This window comes from Globicephala melas, chromosome 4 (assembly GCF_963455315.2).
Source record: "Globicephala melas chromosome 4, mGloMel1.2, whole genome shotgun sequence".
NCBI classification, from domain to species: Eukaryota; Metazoa; Chordata; class Mammalia; order Artiodactyla; family Delphinidae; genus Globicephala; species Globicephala melas.
In genome coordinates, this window is record NC_083317.1 from 71,224,097 (window position 1) to 71,243,356 (window position 19,260).

Here is a 19,260-nt window from a genome sequence, read left to right on the forward strand (position 1 = left end):
AAGTGGTGGAAGAGGGTAAGGTTGATTGTTGCTCTAGTCCAGCTGTCACTGAGGCTGTTGCGACCACTGGAGTGATATTACTCATTACAGTTGGTCTTGTGTCCCTTGTGTTTATTACAGTGGTGTCTGTTGAAGCTGGTGATGTCATTCGAGATGTGTTGTCTCCAGTAGATGGAGAGAAATTTCTGTTTGTTGAGGTTGGTGTTGTCAATATTTCTGATGTTGTTGCAGGTGTGCGGCTCACACTAGCTGGATATGAAGTGGTTGTTTCACCTGAAGAGGATGTCTCCTGGGGTGTGCCTTCTGTAAGAGTGGATCCCCGTGGGGATGATGAGGGAGTGGATGTGGTCACATCTGTGATGGTGGTGGTTTGAGTTTCTCTGGTGGTTTCCATGCTCTGAGCCTGGTGGTCCTGAGAAGATGCTGACGTTTCCTCAGTAGAAGTGGTGGAAGAGGGTAAGGTTGATTGTTGCTCTAGTCCAGCTGTCACTGAGGCTGTTGAGACCACTGGAGTGATATTACTCGTTACAGTTGGCCTTGTGTCCCTTGTGTTTATTACAGTGGTGTCTGTTGAAGCTGGTGATGTCATCATCTTTGATGTCATTCGAGATGTGTTGTCTCCAGTAGATGGAGAGAAATTTCTGTTTGTTGAGGTTGGTGTTGTCAATATTTCTGATGTTGTTGCAGGTGTGCGGCTCACACTAGCTGGATATGAAGTGGTTGTTTCACCTGAAGAGGATGTCTCCTGGGGTGTGCCTTCTGTAAGAGTGGATCCCCGTGGGGATGATGAGGGAGTGGATGTGGTCACATCTGTGATGGTGGTGGTTTGAGTTTCTCTGGTGGTTTCCATGCTCTGAGCCTGGTGGTCCTGAGAAGATGCTGATGTTTCCTCAGTAGAAGTGGTGGAAGAGGGTAAGGTTGATTGTTGCTCTAGTCCAGCTGTCACTGAGTCTGTTGAGACCACTGGAGTGATATTACTCGTTACAGTTGGCCTTGTGTCCCTTGTGTTTATTACAGTGGTGTCTGTTGAAGCTGGTGATGTCATCACCTTTGATGTCATTCGAGATGTGTTGTCTCCAGTAGATGGAGAGAAATTTCTGTTTGTTGAGGTTGGTGTTGTCAATATTTCTGATGTTGTTGCAGGTGTGCGGCTCACACTAGCTGGATATGAAGTGGTTGTTTCACCTGAAGAGGATGTCTCCTGGGGTGTGCCTTCTGTAAGAGTGGATCCCCGTGGGGATGATGAGGGAGTGGATGTGGTCACATCTGTGATGGTGGTGGTTTGAGTTTCTCTGGTGGTTTCCATGCTCTGAGCCTGGTGGTCCTGAGAAGATGCTGATGTTTCCTCAGTAGAAGTGGTGGAAGAGGGTAAGGTTGATTGTTGCTCTAGTCCAGCTGTCACTGAGGCTGTTGAGACCACTGGAGTGATATTACTCGTTACAGTTGGCCTTGTGTCCCTTGTGTTTATTACAGTGGTGTCTGTTGAAGCTGGTGATGTCATTCGAGACGTGTTGTCTCCAGTAGATGGAGAGAAATTTCTGTTTGTTGAGGTTGGTGTTGTCAATATTTCTGATGTTGTTGCAGGTGTGCGGCTCACACTAGCTGGATATGAAGTGGTTGTTTCACCTGAAGAGGATGTCTCCTGGGGTGTGCCTTCTGTAAGAGTGGATCCCCGTGGGGATGATGAGGGAGTGGATGTGGTCACATCTGTGATGGTGGTGGTTTGAGTTTCTCTGGTGGTTTCCATGCTCTGAGCCTGGTGGTCCTGAGAAGATGCTGATGTTTCCTCAGTAGAAGTGGTGGAAGAGGGTAAGGTTGATTGTTGCTCTAGTCCAGCTGTCACTGAGGCTGTTGCGACCACTGGAGTGATATTACTCATTACAGTTGGTCTTGTGTCCCTTGTGTTTATTACAGTGGTGTCTGTTGAAGCTGGTGATGTCATTCGAGATGTGTTGTCTCCAGTAGATGGAGAGAAATTTCTGTTTGTTGAGGTTGGTGTTGTCAATATTTCTGATGTTGTTGCAGGTGTGCGGCTCACACTAGCTGGATATGAAGTGGTTGTTTCACCTGAAGAGGATGTCTCCTGGGGTGTGCCTTCTGTAAGAGTGGATCCCCGTGGGGATGATGAGGGAGTGGATGTGGTCACATCTGTGATGGTGGTGGTTTGAGTTTCTCTGGTGGTTTCCATGCTCTGAGCCTGGTGGTCCTGAGAAGATGCTGACGTTTCCTCAGTAGAAGTGGTGGAAGAGGGTAAGGTTGATTGTTGCTCTAGTCCAGCTGTCACTGAGGCTGTTGAGACCACTGGAGTGATATTACTCGTTACAGTTGGCCTTGTGTCCCTTGTGTTTATTACAGTGGTGTCTGTTGAAGCTGGTGATGTCATCATCTTTGATGTCATTCGAGATGTGTTGTCTCCAGTAGATGGAGAGAAATTTCTGTTTGTTGAGGTTGGTGTTGTCAAAATTTCTGATGTTGTTGCAGGTGTGCGGCTCACACTAGCTGGATATGAAGTGGTTGTTTCACCTGAAGAGGATGTCTCCTGGGGTGTGCCTTCTGTAAGAGTGGATCCCCGTGGGGATGATGAGGGAGTGGATGTGGTCACATCTGTGATGGTGGTGGTTTGAGTTTCTCTGGTGGTTTCCATGCTCTGAGCCTGGTGGTCCTGAGAAGATGCTGATGTTTCCTCAGTAGAAGTGGTGGAAGAGGGTAAGGTTGATTGTTGCTCTAGTCCAGCTGTCACTGAGGCTGTTGAGACCACTGGAGTGATATTACTCGTTACAGTTGGCCTTGTGTCCCTTGTGTTTATTACAGTGGTGTCTGTTGAAGCTGGTGATGTCATTCGAGATGTGTTGTCTCCAGTAGATGGAGAGAAATTTCTGTTTGTTGAGGTTGGTGTTGTCAATATTTCTGATGTTGTTGCAGGTGTGCGGCTCACACTAGCTGGATATGAAGTGGTTGTTTCACCTGAAGAGGATGTCTCCTGGGGTGTGCCTTCTGTAAGAGTGGATCCCCGTGGGGATGATGAGGGAGTGGATGTGGTCACATCTGTGATGGTGGTGGTTTGAGTTTCTCTGGTGGTTTCCATGCTCTGAGCCTGGTGGTCCTGAGAAGATGCTGACGTTTCCTCAGTACAAGTGGTGGAAGAGGGTAAGGTTGATTGTTGCTCTAGTCCAGCTGTCACTGAGGCTGTTGCGACCACTGGAGTGATATTACTCATTACAGTTGGTCTTGTGTCCCTTGTGTTTATTACAGTGGTGTCTGTTGAAGCTGGTGATGTCATTCGAGATGTGTTGTCTCCAGTAGATGGAGAGAAATTTCTGTTTGTTGAGGTTGGTGTTGTCAATATTTCTGATGTTGTTGCAGGTGTGCGGCTCACACTAGCTGGATATGAAGTGGTTGTTTCACCTGAAGAGGATGTCTCCTGGGGTGTGCCTTCTGTAAGAGTGGATCCCCGTGGGGATGATGAGGGAGTGGATGTGGTCACATCTGTGATGGTGGTGGTTTGAGTTTCTCTGGTGGTTTCCATGCTCTGAGCCTGGTGGTCCTGAGAAGATGCTGACGTTTCCTCAGTAGAAGTGGTGGAAGAGGGTAAGGTTGATTGTTGCTCTAGTCCAGCTGTCACTGAGGCTGTTGAGACCACTGGAGTGATATTACTCATTACAGTTGGTCTTGTGTCCCTTGTGTTTATTACAGTGGTGTCTGTTGAAGCTGGTGATGTCATTCGAGATGTGTTGTCTCCAGTAGATGGAGAGAAATTTCTGTTTGTTGAGGTTGGTGTTGTCAATATTTCTGATGTTGTTGCAGGTGTGCGGCTCACACTAGCTGGATATGAAGTGGTTGTTTCACCTGAAGAGGATGTCTTCTGGGGTGTGCCTTCTGTAAGAGTGGATCCCCGTGGGGATGATGAGGGAGTGGATGTGGTCACATCTGTGATGGTGGTGGTTTGAGTTTCTCTGGTGGTTTCCATGCTCTGAGCCTGGTGGTCCTGAGAAGATGCTGACGTTTCCTCAGTAGAAGTGGTGGAAGAGGGTAAGGTTGATTGTTGCTCTAGTCCAGCTGTCACTGAGGCTGTTGAGACCACTGGAGTGATATTACTCGTTACAGTTGGCCTTGGGTCCCTTGTGTTTATTACAGTGGTGTCTTTTGAAGCTGGTGATGTCATTCGAGATGTGTTGTCTCCAGTAGATGGAGAGAAATTTCTGTTTGTTGAGGTTGGTGTTGTCAATATTTCTGATGTTGTTGCAGGTGTGCGGCTCACACTAGCTGGATATGAAGTGGTTGTTTCACCTGAAGAGGATGTCTCCTGGGGTGTGCCTTCTGTAAGAGTGGATCCCCGTGGGGATGATGAGGGAGTGGATGTGGTCACATCTGTGATGGTGGTGGTTTGAGTTTCTCTGGTGGTTTCCATGCTCTGAGCCTGGTGGTCCTGAGAAGATGCTGATGTTTCCTCAATAGAAGTGGTGGAAGAGGGTAAGGTTGATTGTTGCTCTAGTCCAGCTGTCACTGAGGCTGTTGAGACCACTGGAGTGATATTACTCATTACAGTTGGTCTTGTGTCCCTTGTGTTTATTACAGTGGTGTCTGTTGAAGCTGGTGATGTCATTCGAGATGTGTTGTCTCCACTAGATGGAGAGAAATTTCTGTTTGTTGAGGTTGGTGTTGTCAATATTTCTGATGTTGTTGCAGGTGTGCGGCTCACACTAGCTGGATATGAAGTGGTTGTTTCACCTGAAGAGGATGTCTCCTGGGGTGTGCCTTCTGTAAGAGTGGATCCCCGTGGGGATGATGAGGGAGTGGATGTGGTCACATCTGTGATGGTGGTGGTTTGAGTTTCTCTGGTGGTTTCCATGCTCTGAGCCTGGTGGTCCTGAGAAGATGCTGATGTTTCCTCAGTAGAAGTGGTGGAAGAGGGTAAGGTTGATTGTTGCTCTAGTCCAGCTGTCACTGAGTCTGTTGAGACCACTGGAGTGATATTACTCGTTACAGTTGGCCTTGTGTCCCTTGTGTTTATTACAGTGGTGTCTGTTGAAGCTGGTGATGTCATCACCTTTGATGTCATTCGAGATGTGTTGTCTCCAGTAGATGGAGAGAAATTTCTGTTTGTTGAGGTTGGTGTTGTCAATATTTCTGATGTTGTTGCAGGTGTGCGGCTCACACTAGCTGGATATGAAGTGGTTGTTTCACCTGAAGAGGATGTCTCCTGGGATGTGCCTTCTGTAAGAGTGGATCCCCGTGGGGATGATGAGGGAGTGGATGTGGTCACATCTGTGATGGTGGTGGTTTGAGTTTCTCTGGTGGTTTCCATGCTCTGAGCCTGGTGGTCCTGAGAAGATGCTGATGTTTCCTCAGTAGAAGTGGTGGAAGAGGGTAAGGTTGATTGTTGCTCTAGTCCAGCTGTCACTGAGGCTGTTGAGACCACTGGAGTGATATTACTCGTTACAGTTGGCCTTGTGTCCCTTGTGTTTATTACAGTGGTGTCTGTTGAAGCTGGTGATGTCATTCGAGATGTGTTGTCTCCAGTAGATGGAGAGAAATTTCTGTTTGTTGAGGTTGGTGTTGTCAATATTTCTGATGTTGTTGCAGGTGTGCGGCTCACACTAGCTGGATATGAAGTGGTTGTTTCACCTGAAGAGGATGTCTCCTGGGGTGTGCCTTCTGTAAGAGTGGATCCCCGTGGGGATGATGAGGGAGTGGATGTGGTCACATCTGTGATGGTGGTGGTTTGAGTTTCTCTTGTGGTTTCCATGCTCTGAGCCTGGTGGTCCTGAGAAGATGCTGATGTTTCCTCAGTAGAAGTGGTGGAAGAGGGTAAGGTTGATTGTTGCTCTAGTCCAGCTGTCACTGAGGCTGTTGCGACCACTGGAGTGATATTACTCATTACAGTTGGTCTTGTGTCCCTTGTGTTTATTACAGTGGTGTCTGTTGAAGCTGGTGATGTCATTCGAGATGTGTTGTCTCCAGTAGATGGAGAGAAATTTCTGTTTGTTGAGGTTGGTGTTGTCAATATTTCTGATGTTGTTGCAGGTGTGCGGCTCACACTAGCTGGATATGAAGTGGTTGTTTCACCTGAAGAGGATGTCTCCTGGGGTGTGCCTTCTGTAAGAGTGGATCCCCGTGGGGATGATGAGGGAGTGGATGTGGTCACATCTGTGATGGTGGTGGTTTGAGTTTCTCTGGTGGTTTCCATGCTCTGAGCCTGGTGGTCCTGAGAAGATGCTGACGTTTCCTCAGTAGAAGTGGTGGAAGAGGGTAAGGTTGATTGTTGCTCTAGTCCAGCTGTCACTGAGGCTGTTGAGACCACTGGAGTGATATTACTCGTTACAGTTGGCCTTGTGTCCCTTGTGTTTATTACAGTGGTGTCTGTTGAAGCTGGTGATGTCATTCGAGATGTGTTGTCTCCAGTAGATGGAGAGAAATTTCTGTTTGTTGAGGTTGGTGTTGTCAATATTTCTGATGTTGTTGCAGGTGTGCGGCTCACACTAGCTGGATATGAAGTGGTTGTTTCACCTGAAGAGGATGTCTCCTGGGGTGTGCCTTCTGTAAGAGTGGATCCCCGTGGGGATGATGAGGGAGTGGATGTGGTCACATCTGTGATGGTGGTGGTTTGAGTTTCTCTGGTGGTTTCCATGCTCTGAGCCTGGTGGTCCTGAGAAGATGCTGATGTTTCCTCAATAGAAGTGGTGGAAGAGGGTAAGGTTGATTGTTGCTCTAGTCCAGCTGTCACTGAGGCTGTTGAGACCACTGGAGTGATATTACTCGTTACAGTTGGCCTTGAGTCCCTTGTGTTTATTACAGTGGTGTCTGTTGAAGCTGGTGATGTCATCATCTTTGATGTCATTCGAGATGTGTTGTCTCCAGTAGATGGAGAGAAATTTCTGTTTGTTGAGGTTGGTGTTGTCAATATTTCTGATGTTGTTGCAGGTGTGCGGCTCACACTAGCTGGATATGAAGTGGTTGTTTCACCTGAAGAGGATGTCTCCTGGGGTGTGCCTTCTGTAAGAGTGGATCCCCGTGGGGATGATGAGGGAGTGGATGTGGTCACATCTGTGATGGTGGTGGTTTGAGTTTCTCTGGTGGTTTCCATGCTCTGAGCCTGGTGGTCCTGAGAAGATGCTGATGTTTCCTCAGTAGAAGTGGTGGAAGAGGGTAAGGTTGATTGTTGCTCTAGTCCAGCTGTCACTGAGGCTGTTGCGACCACTGGAGTGATATTACTCATTACAGTTGGTCTTGTGTCCCTTGTGTTTATTACAGTGGTGTCTGTTGAAGCTGGTGATGTCATTCGAGATGTGTTGTCTCCAGTAGATGGAGAGAAATTTCTGTTTGTTGAGGTTGGTGTTGTCAATATTTCTGATGTTGTTGCAGGTGTGCGGCTCACACTAGCTGGATATGAAGTGGTTGTTTCACCTGAAGAGGATGTCTCCTGGGGTGTGCCTTCTGTAAGAGTGGATCCCCGTGGGGATGATGAGGGAGTGGATGTGGTCACATCTGTGATGGTGGTGGTTTGAGTTTCTCTGGTGGTTTCCATGCTCTGAGCCTGGTGGTCCTGAGAAGATGCTGACGTTTCCTCAGTAGAAGTGGTGGAAGAGGGTAAGGTTGATTGTTGCTCTAGTCCAGCTGTCACTGAGGCTGTTGAGACCACTGGAGTGATATTACTCGTTACAGTTGGCCTTGTGTCCCTTGTGTTTATTACAGTGGTGTCTGTTGAAGCTGGTGATGTCATCATCTTTGATGTCATTCGAGATGTGTTGTCTCCAGTAGATGGAGAGAAATTTCTGTTTGTTGAGGTTGGTGTTGTCAATATTTCTGATGTTGTTGCAGGTGTGCGGCTCACACTAGCTGGATATGAAGTGGTTGTTTCACCTGAAGAGGATGTCTCCTGGGGTGTGCCTTCTGTAAGAGTGGATCCCCGTGGGGATGATGAGGGAGTGGATGTGGTCACATCTGTGATGGTGGTGGTTTGAGTTTCTCTGGTGGTTTCCATGCTCTGAGCCTGGTGGTCCTGAGAAGATGCTGATGTTTCCTCAGTAGAAGTGGTGGAAGAGGGTAAGGTTGATTGTTGCTCTAGTCCAGCTGTCACTGAGGCTGTTGCGACCACTGGAGTGATATTACTCATTACAGTTGGTCTTGTGTCCCTTGTGTTTATTACAGTGGTGTCTGTTGAAGCTGGTGATGTCATTCGAGATGTGTTGTCTCCAGTAGATGGAGAGAAATTTCTGTTTGTTGAGGTTGGTGTTGTCAATATTTCTGATGTTGTTGCAGGTGTGCGGCTCACACTAGCTGGATATGAAGTGGTTGTTTCACCTGAAGAGGATGTCTCCTGGGGTGTGCCTTCTGTAAGAGTGGATCCCCGTGGGGATGATGAGGGAGTGGATGTGGTCACATCTGTGATGGTGGTGGTTTGAGTTTCTCTGGTGGTTTCCATGCTCTGAGCCTGGTGGTCCTGAGAAGATGCTGACGTTTCCTCAGTAGAAGTGGTGGAAGAGGGTAAGGTTGATTGTTGCTCTAGTCCAGCTGTCACTGAGGCTGTTGAGACCACTGGAGTGATATTACTCGTTACAGTTGGCCTTGTGTCCCTTGTGTTTATTACAGTGGTGTCTGTTGAAGCTGGTGATGTCATCATCTTTGATGTCATTCGAGATGTGTTGTCTCCAGTAGATGGAGAGAAATTTCTGTTTGTTGAGGTTGGTGTTGTCAATATTTCTGATGTTGTTGCAGGTGTGCGGCTCACACTAGCTGGATATGAAGTGGTTGTTTCACCTGAAGAGGATGTCTCCTGGGGTGTGCCTTCTGTAAGAGTGGATCCCCGTGGGGATGATGAGGGAGTGGATGTGGTCACATCTGTGATGGTGGTGGTTTGAGTTTCTCTGGTGGTTTCCATGCTCTGAGCCTGGTGGTCCTGAGAAGATGCTGATGTTTCCTCAGTAGAAGTGGTGGAAGAGGGTAAGGTTGATTGTTGCTCTAGTCCAGCTGTCACTGAGTCTGTTGAGACCACTGGAGTGATATTACTCGTTACAGTTGGCCTTGTGTCCCTTGTGTTTATTACAGTGGTGTCTGTTGAAGCTGGTGATGTCATCACCTTTGATGTCATTCGAGATGTGTTGTCTCCAGTAGATGGAGAGAAATTTCTGTTTGTTGAGGTTGGTGTTGTCAATATTTCTGATGTTGTTGCAGGTGTGCGGCTCACACTAGCTGGATATGAAGTGGTTGTTTCACCTGAAGAGGATGTCTCCTGGGGTGTGCCTTCTGTAAGAGTGGATCCCCGTGGGGATGATGAGGGAGTGGATGTGGTCACATCTGTGATGGTGGTGGTTTGAGTTTCTCTGGTGGTTTCCATGCTCTGAGCCTGGTGGTCCTGAGAAGATGCTGATGTTTCCTCAGTAGAAGTGGTGGAAGAGGGTAAGGTTGATTGTTGCTCTAGTCCAGCTGTCACTGAGGCTGTTGAGACCACTGGAGTGATATTACTCGTTACAGTTGGCCTTGTGTCCCTTGTGTTTATTACAGTGGTGTCTGTTGAAGCTGGTGATGTCATTCGAGATGTGTTGTCTCCAGTAGATGGAGAGAAATTTCTGTTTGTTGAGGTTGGTGTTGTCAATATTTCTGATGTTGTTGCAGGTGTGCGGCTCACACTAGCTGGATATGAAGTGGTTGTTTCACCTGAAGAGGATGTCTCCTGGGGTGTGCCTTCTGTAAGAGTGGATCCCCGTGGGGATGATGAGGGAGTGGATGTGGTCACATCTGTGATGGTGGTGGTTTGAGTTTCTCTGGTGGTTTCCATGCTCTGAGCCTGGTGGTCCTGAGAAGATGCTGATGTTTCCTCAGTAGAAGTGGTGGAAGAGGGTAAGGTTGATTGTTGCTCTAGTCCAGCTGTCACTGAGGCTGTTGCGACCACTGGAGTGATATTACTCATTACAGTTGGTCTTGTGTCCCTTGTGTTTATTACAGTGGTGTCTGTTGAAGCTGGTGATGTCATTCGAGATGTGTTGTCTCCAGTAGATGGAGAGAAATTTCTGTTTGTTGAGGTTGGTGTTGTCAATATTTCTGATGTTGTTGCAGGTGTGCGGCTCACACTAGCTGGATATGAAGTGGTTGTTTCACCTGAAGAGGATGTCTCCTGGGGTGTGCCTTCTGTAAGAGTGGATCCCCGTGGGGATGATGAGGGAGTGGATGTGGTCACATCTGTGATGGTGGTGGTTTGAGTTTCTCTGGTGGTTTCCATGCTCTGAGCCTGGTGGTCCTGAGAAGATGCTGACGTTTCCTCAGTAGAAGTGGTGGAAGAGGGTAAGGTTGATTGTTGCTCTAGTCCAGCTGTCACTGAGGCTGTTGAGACCACTGGAGTGATATTACTCGTTACAGTTGGCCTTGTGTCCCTTGTGTTTATTACAGTGGTGTCTGTTGAAGCTGGTGATGTCATCATCTTTGATGTCATTCGAGATGTGTTGTCTCCAGTAGATGGAGAGAAATTTCTGTTTGTTGAGGTTGGTGTTGTCAATATTTCTGATGTTGTTGCAGGTGTGCGGCTCACACTAGCTGGATATGAAGTGGTTGTTTCACCTGAAAAGGATGTCTCCTGGGGTGTGCCTTCTGTAAGAGTGGATCCCCGTGGGGATGATGAGGGAGTGGATGTGGTCACATCTGTGATGGTGGTGGTTTGAGTTTCTCTGGTGGTTTCCATGCTCTGAGCCTGGTGGTCCTGAGAAGATGCTGATGTTTCCTCAGTAGAAGTGGTGGAAGAGGGTAAGGTTGATTGTTGCTCTAGTCCAGCTGTCACTGAGGCTGTTGAGACCACTGGAGTGATATTACTCGTTACAGTTGGCCTTGTGTCCCTTGTGTTTATTACAGTGGTGTCTGTTGAAGCTGGTGATGTCATCATCTTTGATGTCATTCGAGATGTGTTGTCTCCAGTAGATGGAGAGAAATTTCTGTTTGTTGAGGTTGGTGTTGTCAATATTTCTGATGTTGTTGCAGGTGTGCGGCTCACACTAGCTGGATATGAAGTGGTTGTTTCACCTGAAGAGGATGTCTCCTGGGGCGTGCCTTCTGTAAGAGTGGATCCCCGTGGGGATGATGAGGGAGTGGATGTGGTCACATCTGTGATGGTGGTGGTTTGAGTTTCTCTGGTGGTTTCCATGCTCTGAGCCTGGTGGTCCTGAGAAGATGCTGATGTTTCCTCAGTAGAAGTGGTGGAAGAGGGTAAGGTTGATTGTTGCTCTAGTCCAGCTGTCACTGAGGCTGTTGAGACCACTGGAGTGATATTACTCGTTACAGTTGGCCTTGGGTCCCTTGTGTTTATTACAGTGGTGTCTTTTGAAGCTGGTGATGTCATTCGAGATGTGTTGTCTCCAGTAGATGGAGAGAAGTTTCTGTTTGTTGAGGTTGGTGTTGTCAATATTTCTGATGTTGTTGCAGGTGTGCGGCTCACACTAGCTGGATATGAAGTGGTTGTTTCACCTGAAGAGGATGTCTCCTGGGGTGTGCCTTCTGTAAGAGTGGATCCCCGTGGGGATGATGAGGGAGTGGATGTGGTCACATCTGTGATGGTGGTGGTTTGAGTTTCTCTGGTGGTTTCCATGCTCTGAGCCTGGTGGTCCTGAGAAGATGCTGACGTTGCCTCAGTAGAAGTGGTGGAAGAGGGTAAGGTTGGTTGGTCCTCTAGTCCAGTTTTAACTGAGACTGTTGCGGCTAGTGGAGTGATATTTCTCATTAGAGTTGGTGACATGTTCATTGTGTTTTCTACAGTGGTGTCTGTTGAAGCTGGTGATGCCATCATCTCTGATGTTGTAGGAGACGTGTTGCTTCCAGTAGATGGGGAGAAATTTCTGTCTGTTGAGGGTGGTGTTGTCAACATTTCTGATGTTGTTGCAGGTGTGCGGCTCACCGTGGCTGGGGAAGAAGTGATTGTTTCACCTGAAGAGGGTGTCTCCTGGGGCGTGCCTTCTGTAAGAGTGGATCCCCGTGGGGATGATGAGGGAGTGGATGTGGTCACATCTGTGATGGTGGTGGTTTGAGTTTCTCTGGTGGTTTCCATGCTCTGAGCCTGGTGGTCCTGAGAAGATGCTGACGTTTCCTCAGTAGAAGTGGTGGAAGAGGGTAAGGTTGATTGTTGCTCTAGTCCAGCTGTCACTGAGGCTGTTGAGACCACTGGAGTGATATTACTCGTTACAGTTGGCCTTGTGTCCCTTGTGTTTATTACAGTGGTGTCTGTTGAAGCTGGTGATGTCATCATCTTTGATGTCATTCGAGATGTGTTGTCTCCAGTAGATGGAGAGAAATTTCTGTTTGTTGAGGTTGGTGTTGTCAATATTTCTGATGTTGTTGCAGGTGTGCGGCTCACACTAGCTGGATATGAAGTGGTTGTTTCACCTGAAGAGGATGTCTCCTGGGGTGTGCCTTCTGTAAGAGTGGATCCCCGTGGGGATGATGAGGGAGTGGATGTGGTCACATCTGTGATGGTGGTGGTTTGAGTTTCTCTGGTGGTTTCCATGCTCTGAGCCTGGTGGTCCTGAGAAGATGCTGATGTTTCCTCAATAGAAGTGGTGGAAGAGGGTAAGGTTGATTGTTGCTCTAGTCCAGCTGTCACTGAGGCTGTTGAGACCACTGGAGTGATATTACTCGTTACAGTTGGCCTTGTGTCCCTTGTGTTTATTACAGTGGTGTCTGTTGAAGCTGGTGATGTCATTCGAGATGTGTTGTCTCCAGTAGATGGAGAGAAATTTCTGTTTGTTGAGGTTGGTGTTGTCAATATTTCTGATGTTGTTGCAGGTGTGCGGCTCACACTAGCTGGATATGAAGTGGTTGTTTCACCTGAAGAGGATGTCTCCTGGGGCGTGCCTTCTGTCAGAGTGGATCCCCGTGGGGATGATGAGGGAGTGGATGTGGTCACATCTGTGATGGTGGTGGTTTGAGTTTCTCTGGTGGTTTCCATGCTCTGAGCCTGGTGGTCCTGAGAAGATGCTGACGTTTCCTCAGTAGAAGTGGTGGAAGAGGGTAAGGTTGGTTGGTCCTCTAGTCCAGTTTTAACTGAGACTGTTGAGGCTAGTGGAGTGATATTTCTCATTAGAGTTGGTGACATGTTCATTTTGTTTTCTACAGTGGTGTCTGTTGAAGCTGGTGATGCCATCATCTCTGATGTTGTAGGAGACGTGTTGCTTCCAGTAGATGGGGAGAAATTTCTGTCTGTTGAGGGTGGTGTTGTCAACATTTCTGATGTTGTTGCAGGTGTGCGGCTCACCGTGGCTGGGGAAGAAGTGATTGTTTCACCTGAAGAGGATGTCTCCTGGGGCGTGCCTTCTGTAAGAGTGGATCCCCGTGGGGATGATGAGGGAGTGGATGTGGTCACATCTGTGATGGTGGTGGTTTGAGTTTCTCTGGTGGTTTCCATGCTCTGAGCCTGGTGGTCCTGAGAAGATGCTGACGTTTCCTCAGTAGAAGTGGTGGAAGAGGGTAAGGTTGATTTTTGCTCTAGTCCAGCTGTCACTGAGGCTGTTGAGACCACTGGAGTGATATTACTCGTTACAGTTGGCCTTGTGTCCCTTGTGTTTATTACAGTGGTGTCTGTTGAAGCTGGTGATGTCATCATCTTTGATGTCATTCGAGATGTGTTGTCTCCAGTAGATGGAGAGAAATTTCTGTTTGTTGAGGTTGGTGTTGTCAATATTTCTGATGTTGTTGCAGGTGTGCGGCTCACACTAGCTGGATATGAAGTGGTTGTTTCACCTGAAGAGGATGTCTCCTGGGGCGTGCCTTCTGTCAGAGTGGATCCCCGTGGGGATGATGAGGGAGTGGATGTGGTCACATCTGTGATGGTGGTGGTTTGAGTTTCTCTGGTGGTTTCCATGCTCTGAGCCTGGTGGTCCTGAGAAGATGCTGACGTTTCCTCAGTAGAAGTGGTGGAAGAGGGTAAGGTTGATTGTTGCTCTAGTCCAGCTGTCACTGAGGCTGTTGAGACCACTGGAGTGATATTACTCGTTACAGTTGGCCTTGTGTCCCTTGTGTTTATTACAGTGGTGTCTGTTGAAGCTGGTGATGTCATTCGAGATGTGTTGTCTCCAGTAGATGGAGAGAAATTTCTGTTTGTTGAGGTTGGTGTTGTCAATATTTCTGATGTTGTTGCAGGTGTGCGGCTCACACTAGCTGGATATGAAGTGGTTGTTTCACCTGAAGAGGATGTCTCCTGGGGTGTGCCTTCTGTAAGAGTGGATCCCCGTGGGGATGATGAGGGAGTGGATGTGGTCACATCTGTGATGGTGGTGGTTTGAGTTTCTCTGGTGGTTTCCATGCTCTGAGCCTGGTGGTCCTGAGAAGATGCTGACGTTTCCTCAGTAGAAGTGGTGGAAGAGGGTAAGGTTGGTTGGTCCTCTAGTCCAGGTTTAACTGAGACTGTTGAGGCTACTGGAGTGATATTTCTCGTTAGAGTTGGTGACATGTTCATTGTGTTTTCTACAGTGGTGTCTGTTGAAGCTGGTGATGCCATCATCTCTGATGTTGTAGGAGACGTGTTGCTTCCAGTAGATGGGGAGAAATTTCTGTCTGTTGAGGGTGGTGTTGTCAACATTTCTGATGTTGTTGCAGGTGTGCGGCTCACCGTGGCTGGGGAAGAAGTGATTGTTTCACCTGAAGAGGATGTCTCCTGGGGCGTGCCTTCTGTAAGAGTGGATCCCCGTGGGCATGATGAGGGAGTGGATGTGGTCACATCTGTGATGGTGGTGGTTTGAGTTTCTCTGGTGGTTTCCATGCTCTGAGCCTGGTGGTCCTGAGAAGATGCTGACGTTTCCTCAGTAGAAGTGGTGGAAGAGGGTAAGGTTGATTGTTGCTCTAGTCCAGCTGTCACTGAGGCTGTTGAGACCACTGGAGTGATATTACTCGTTACAGTTGGCCTTGTGTCCCTTGTGTTTATTACAGTGGTGTCTGTTGAAGCTGGTGATGTCATCATCTTTGATGTCATTCGTGATGTGTTGTCTCCAGTAGATGGAGAGAAATTTCTGTTTGTTGAGGTTGGTGTTGTCAATATTTCTGATGTTGTTGCAGGTGTGCGGCTCACACTAGCTGGATATGAAGTGGTTGTTTCACCTGAAGAGGATGTCTCCTGGGGCGTGCCTTCTGTCAGAGTGGATCCCCGTGGGGATGATGAGGGAGTGGATGTGGTCACATCTGTGATGGTGGTGGTTTGAGTTTCTCTGGTGGTTTCCATGCTCTGAGCCTGGTGGTCCTGAGAAGATGCTGATGTTTCATCAGTAGAAGTGGTGGAAGAGGGTAAGGTTGATTGTTGCTCTAGTCCAGCTGTCACTGAGGCTGTTGAGACCACTGGAGTGATATTACTCGTTACAGTTGGCCTTGTGTCCCTTGTGTTTATTACAGTGGTGTCTGTTGAAGCTGGTGATGTCATCATCTTTGATGTCATTCGAGATGTGTTGTCTCCAGTAGATGGAGAGAAATTTCTGTTTGTTGAGCTTGGTGTTGTCAATATTTCTGATGTTGTTGCAGGTGTGCGGCTCACACTAGCTGGATATGAAGTGGTTGTTTCACCTGAAGAGGATGTCTCCTGGGGCGTGCCTTCTGTAAGAGTGGATCCCCGTGGGGATGATGAGGGAGTGGATGTGGTCACATCTGTGATGGTGGTGGTTTGAGTTTCTCTGGTGGTTTCCATGCTCTGAGCCTGGTGGTCCTGAGAAGATGCTGATGTTTCCTCAGTAGAAGTGGTGGAAGAGGGTAAGGTTGGTTGGTCCTCTAGTCCAGTTTTAACTGAGACTGTTGAGGCTACTGGAGTGATATTTCTCATTAGAGTTGGTGACATGTTCATTGTGTTTTCTACAGTGGTGTCTGTTGAAGCTGGTGATGCCATCATCTCTGATGTTGTAGGAGACGTGTTGCTTCCAGTAGATGGGGAGAAATTTCTGTCTGTTGAGGGTGGTGTTGTCAACATTTCTGATGTTGTTGCAGGTGTGCGGCTCACCGTGGCTGGGGAAGAAGTGATTGTTTCACCTGAAGAGGATGTCTCCTGGGGCGTGCCTTCTGTAAGAGTGGATCCCCGTGGGGATGATGAGGGAGTGGATGTGGTCACATCTGTGATGGTGGTGGTTTGAGTTTCTCTGGTGGTTTCCATGCTCTGAGCCTGGTGGTCCTGAGAAGATGCTGACGTTTCCTCAGTAGAAGTGGTGGAAGAGGGTAAGGTTGATTGTTGCTCTAGTCCAGCTGTCACTGAGGCTGTTGAGACCACTGGAGTGATATTACTCGTTACAGTTGGCCTTGTGTCCCTTGTGTTTATTACAGTGGTGTCTGTTGAAGCTGGTGATGTCATTCGAGATGTGTTGTCTCCAGTAGATGGAGAGAAATTTCTGTTTGTTGAGGTTGGTGTTGTCAATATTTCTGATGTTGTTGCAGGTGTGCGGCTCACACTAGCTGGATATGAAGTGGTTGTTTCACCTGAAGAGGATGTCTCCTGGGGCGTGCCTTCTGTCAGAGTGGATCCCCGTGGGGATGATGAGGGAGTGGATGTGGTCACATCTGTGATGGTGGTGGTTTGAGTTTCTCTGGTGGTTTCCATGCTCTGAGCCTGGTGGTCCTGAGAAGATGCTGACGTTTCCTCAGTAGAAGTGGTGGAAGAGGGTAAGGTTGATTGTTGCTCTAGTCCAGCTGTCACTGAGGCTGTTGAGACCACTGGAGTGATATTACTCGTTACAGTTGGCCTTGTGTCCCTTGTGTTTATTACAGTGGTGTCTGTTGAAGCTGGTGATGTCATCATCTTTGATGTCATTCGAGATGTGTTGTCTCCAGTAGATGGAGAGAAATTTCTGTTTGTTGAGGTTGGTGTTGTCAATATTTCTGATGTTGTTGCAGGTGTGCGGCTCACACTAGCTGGATATGAAGTGGTTGTTTCACCTGAAGAGGATGTCTCCTGGGGCGTGCCTTCTGTCAGAGTGGATCCCCGTGGGGATGATGAGGGAGTGGATGTGGTCACATCTGTGATGGTGGTGGTTTGAGTTTCTCTGGTGGTTTCCATGCTCTGAGCCTGGTGGTCCTGAGAAGATGCTGATGTTTCATCAGTAGAAGTGGTGGAAGAGGGTAAGGTTGATTGTTGCTCTAGTCCAGCTGTCACTGAGGCTGTTGAGACCACTGGAGTGATATTACTCGTTACAGTTGGCCTTGTGTCCCTTGTGTTTATTACAGTGGTGTCTGTTGAAGCTGGTGATGTCATCATCTTTGATGTCATTCGAGATGTGTTGTCTCCAGTAGATGGAGAGAAATTTCTGTTTGTTGAGGTTGGTGTTGTCAATATTTCTGATGTTGTTGCAGGTGTGCGGCTCACACTAGCTGGATATGAAGTGGTTGTTTCACCTGAAGAGGATGTCTCCTGGGGCGTGCCTTCTGTCAGAGTGGATCCCCGTGGGGATGATGAGGGAGTGGATGTGGTCACATCTGTGATGGTGGTGGTTTGAGTTTCTCTGGTGGTTTCCATGCTCTGAGCCTGGTGGTCCTGAGAAGATGCTGACGTTTCCTCAGTAGAAGTGGTGGAAGAGGGTAAGGTTGATTGTTGCTCTAGTCCAGCTGTCACTGAGGCTGTTGAGACCACTAGAGTGATATTACTCGTTACAGTTGGCCTTGTGTCCCTTGTGTTTATTACAGTGGTGTCTGTTGAAGCTGGTGATGTCATCATCTTTGATGTCATTCGAGATGTGTTGTCTCCAGTAGATGGAGAGAAATTTCTGTTTGTTGAGGTTGGTGTTGTCAATATTTCTGATGTTGTTGCAGGTGTGCGGCTCACACTAGCTGGATATGAAGTGGTTGTTTCACCTGAAGAGGATGTCTCCTGGGGCGTGCCTTCTGTAAGAGTGGATCCCCGTGGGGATGATGAGGGAGTGGATGTGGTCACATCTGTGATGGTGGTGGTTTGAGTTTCTCTGGTCGTTTCTATGCTGTGAGTATGGTGGTCCTGAGAAGATGGTAATGTTACCTGAGTAGTGGGTCTGGAAGGGGATGCTTTTGTTTTTCCCTCTACTTTAGGTGTTTTTGAGACTGCTAAAGTGCCTGGAGCATTGCTGCTAGTAACAGAATGTGATGTTCCTTCTGTTTGGTGTACAGTGGACTTTGTTGAGGTTGTTACTGTGGACATTTCCGATGTTGAGAGAAGTGTGTCGCTGATACTGGAACGGGATAGTTTCTCAGTAACACTACTTGTCAGTTTGTGTCTATTTGTGGCAGATGAAGTTCCATATGTGCTTGTTTGGGCAGTGCCTTTAAATATAAGATACAAGGACTCATCAGATGAGAGGTTCCTTCTGTGAAGCTGGAAAGTCTATAACAGAATCATTCTGCTCATGTATCACTCTATATCACAGGGCTTCAGAATAAATGGCTGCAGGATTTATTATTTAACCATGTCTAAGTTTTCTACCAACACTGTGGTACCTAGTCATAAATAATATTTCAATGAATGTCTTTGTGCTAACATTTTCTCCATTACCATTAATTTTGTGAGTATGGTAATTGAAACTGGCCCAGTATACTCCTACCTTCCCCATATAAGTCTTATATGGAAGCCAAGATCCATTAGCTGCAGTCTCAGAACAGTGTTTTAATTAAAATACACACACTGTTCATTCAACGAAAAACATTCAAATTTTTGCATATCTTATACAAACATTTCTTAAACATGATAAAGGAGATGAGTAGCCTTCTGCCTTTTTCATAGCCTCTTTTTCTTTTCCTTAACCTAGTGCTTATCTCTCAGTTTTCCTTCTCACCTGTCTCCTAATTCTATTTCTAAAAATCCTTCAATTTTCTCCCCCAGTGATAATGTTCTGATCTTCTTTTCCTCCTTTATTTCTCTCTCGTACCCCATCTCAAATACCTAAGAATTTTGCTGACTCATCAGGACCTTCTTTGAAGAGTAAGGAAAGGGAAATATTATGAACTTGTGTATTTGAATGCCTGACATGAATAGATACATGTACTGTTGACAGTACATGTCAACTACTTGTACTGTCTTAAAAAGCTTTGTTTATTCAGTATAAAGCATTTGGGAGTAGACCAAATAATACAAGAGAATTTATGAGGACTCAAGTATAAAAGTGACTCCCTCTTCTCTGGAATATTGTGGGTGTTTTTTGGGTGGACGGTCTCTCTCTCTCTCTTTTTTTTTTTTTTTTGGCTGCATTGGGTCTTCATTGCTGCGCTCTGGCTTTTCTGTAGTTGCAGCAAGCGGGTGCTACCCTTCGTTGTGGTGTGTGGGTTTCTCGTTGCAGTGTGTGGGCTTCTCATTGCGGT

General features: G+C 47.4%; 2 protein-coding genes across 2 annotated transcripts in view; both read right to left on the reverse strand.

Annotated features, from left to right (window-relative positions):
- The window catches only part of MUC4 (mucin 4, cell surface associated), a 65,865-nt gene that overhangs the window by 27,951 nt on the left and 18,654 nt on the right, over positions 1-19,260 (reverse strand).
- LOC138842665 (mucin-4-like) lies at positions 4,974-8,632 on the reverse strand. Its single transcript, XM_070045401.1, has 6 exons — positions 8,302-8,632; positions 7,405-7,749; positions 6,964-7,185; positions 5,626-5,847; positions 5,264-5,406; positions 4,974-5,156 (listed from the first exon to the last, which is right to left on the reverse strand). The coding sequence occupies exons 1-6, from the start codon at positions 8,630-8,632 to the stop codon at positions 4,974-4,976; spliced, it is 1,446 nt and encodes a 481-aa protein (XP_069901502.1).

Excerpts from the sequence above, each read along its gene's own strand:
- LOC138842665 (XM_070045401.1), bottom strand. The coding sequence starts at position 8,632 with ATGACATCAAAGATGATGACATCACCAGCTTCAACAGACACCACTGTA. Across the intron at positions 7,750-8,301 it reads CCAGGAGACATCCTCTTCAG|ACAACACATCTCGAATGACA; the intron begins GTGAAACAACCA and ends CATCTACTGGAG. Across the intron at positions 7,186-7,404 it reads CCAGGAGACATCCTCTTCAG|CCTCAGTGACAGCTGGACTA; the intron begins GTGAAACAACCA and ends TGGTCGCAACAG.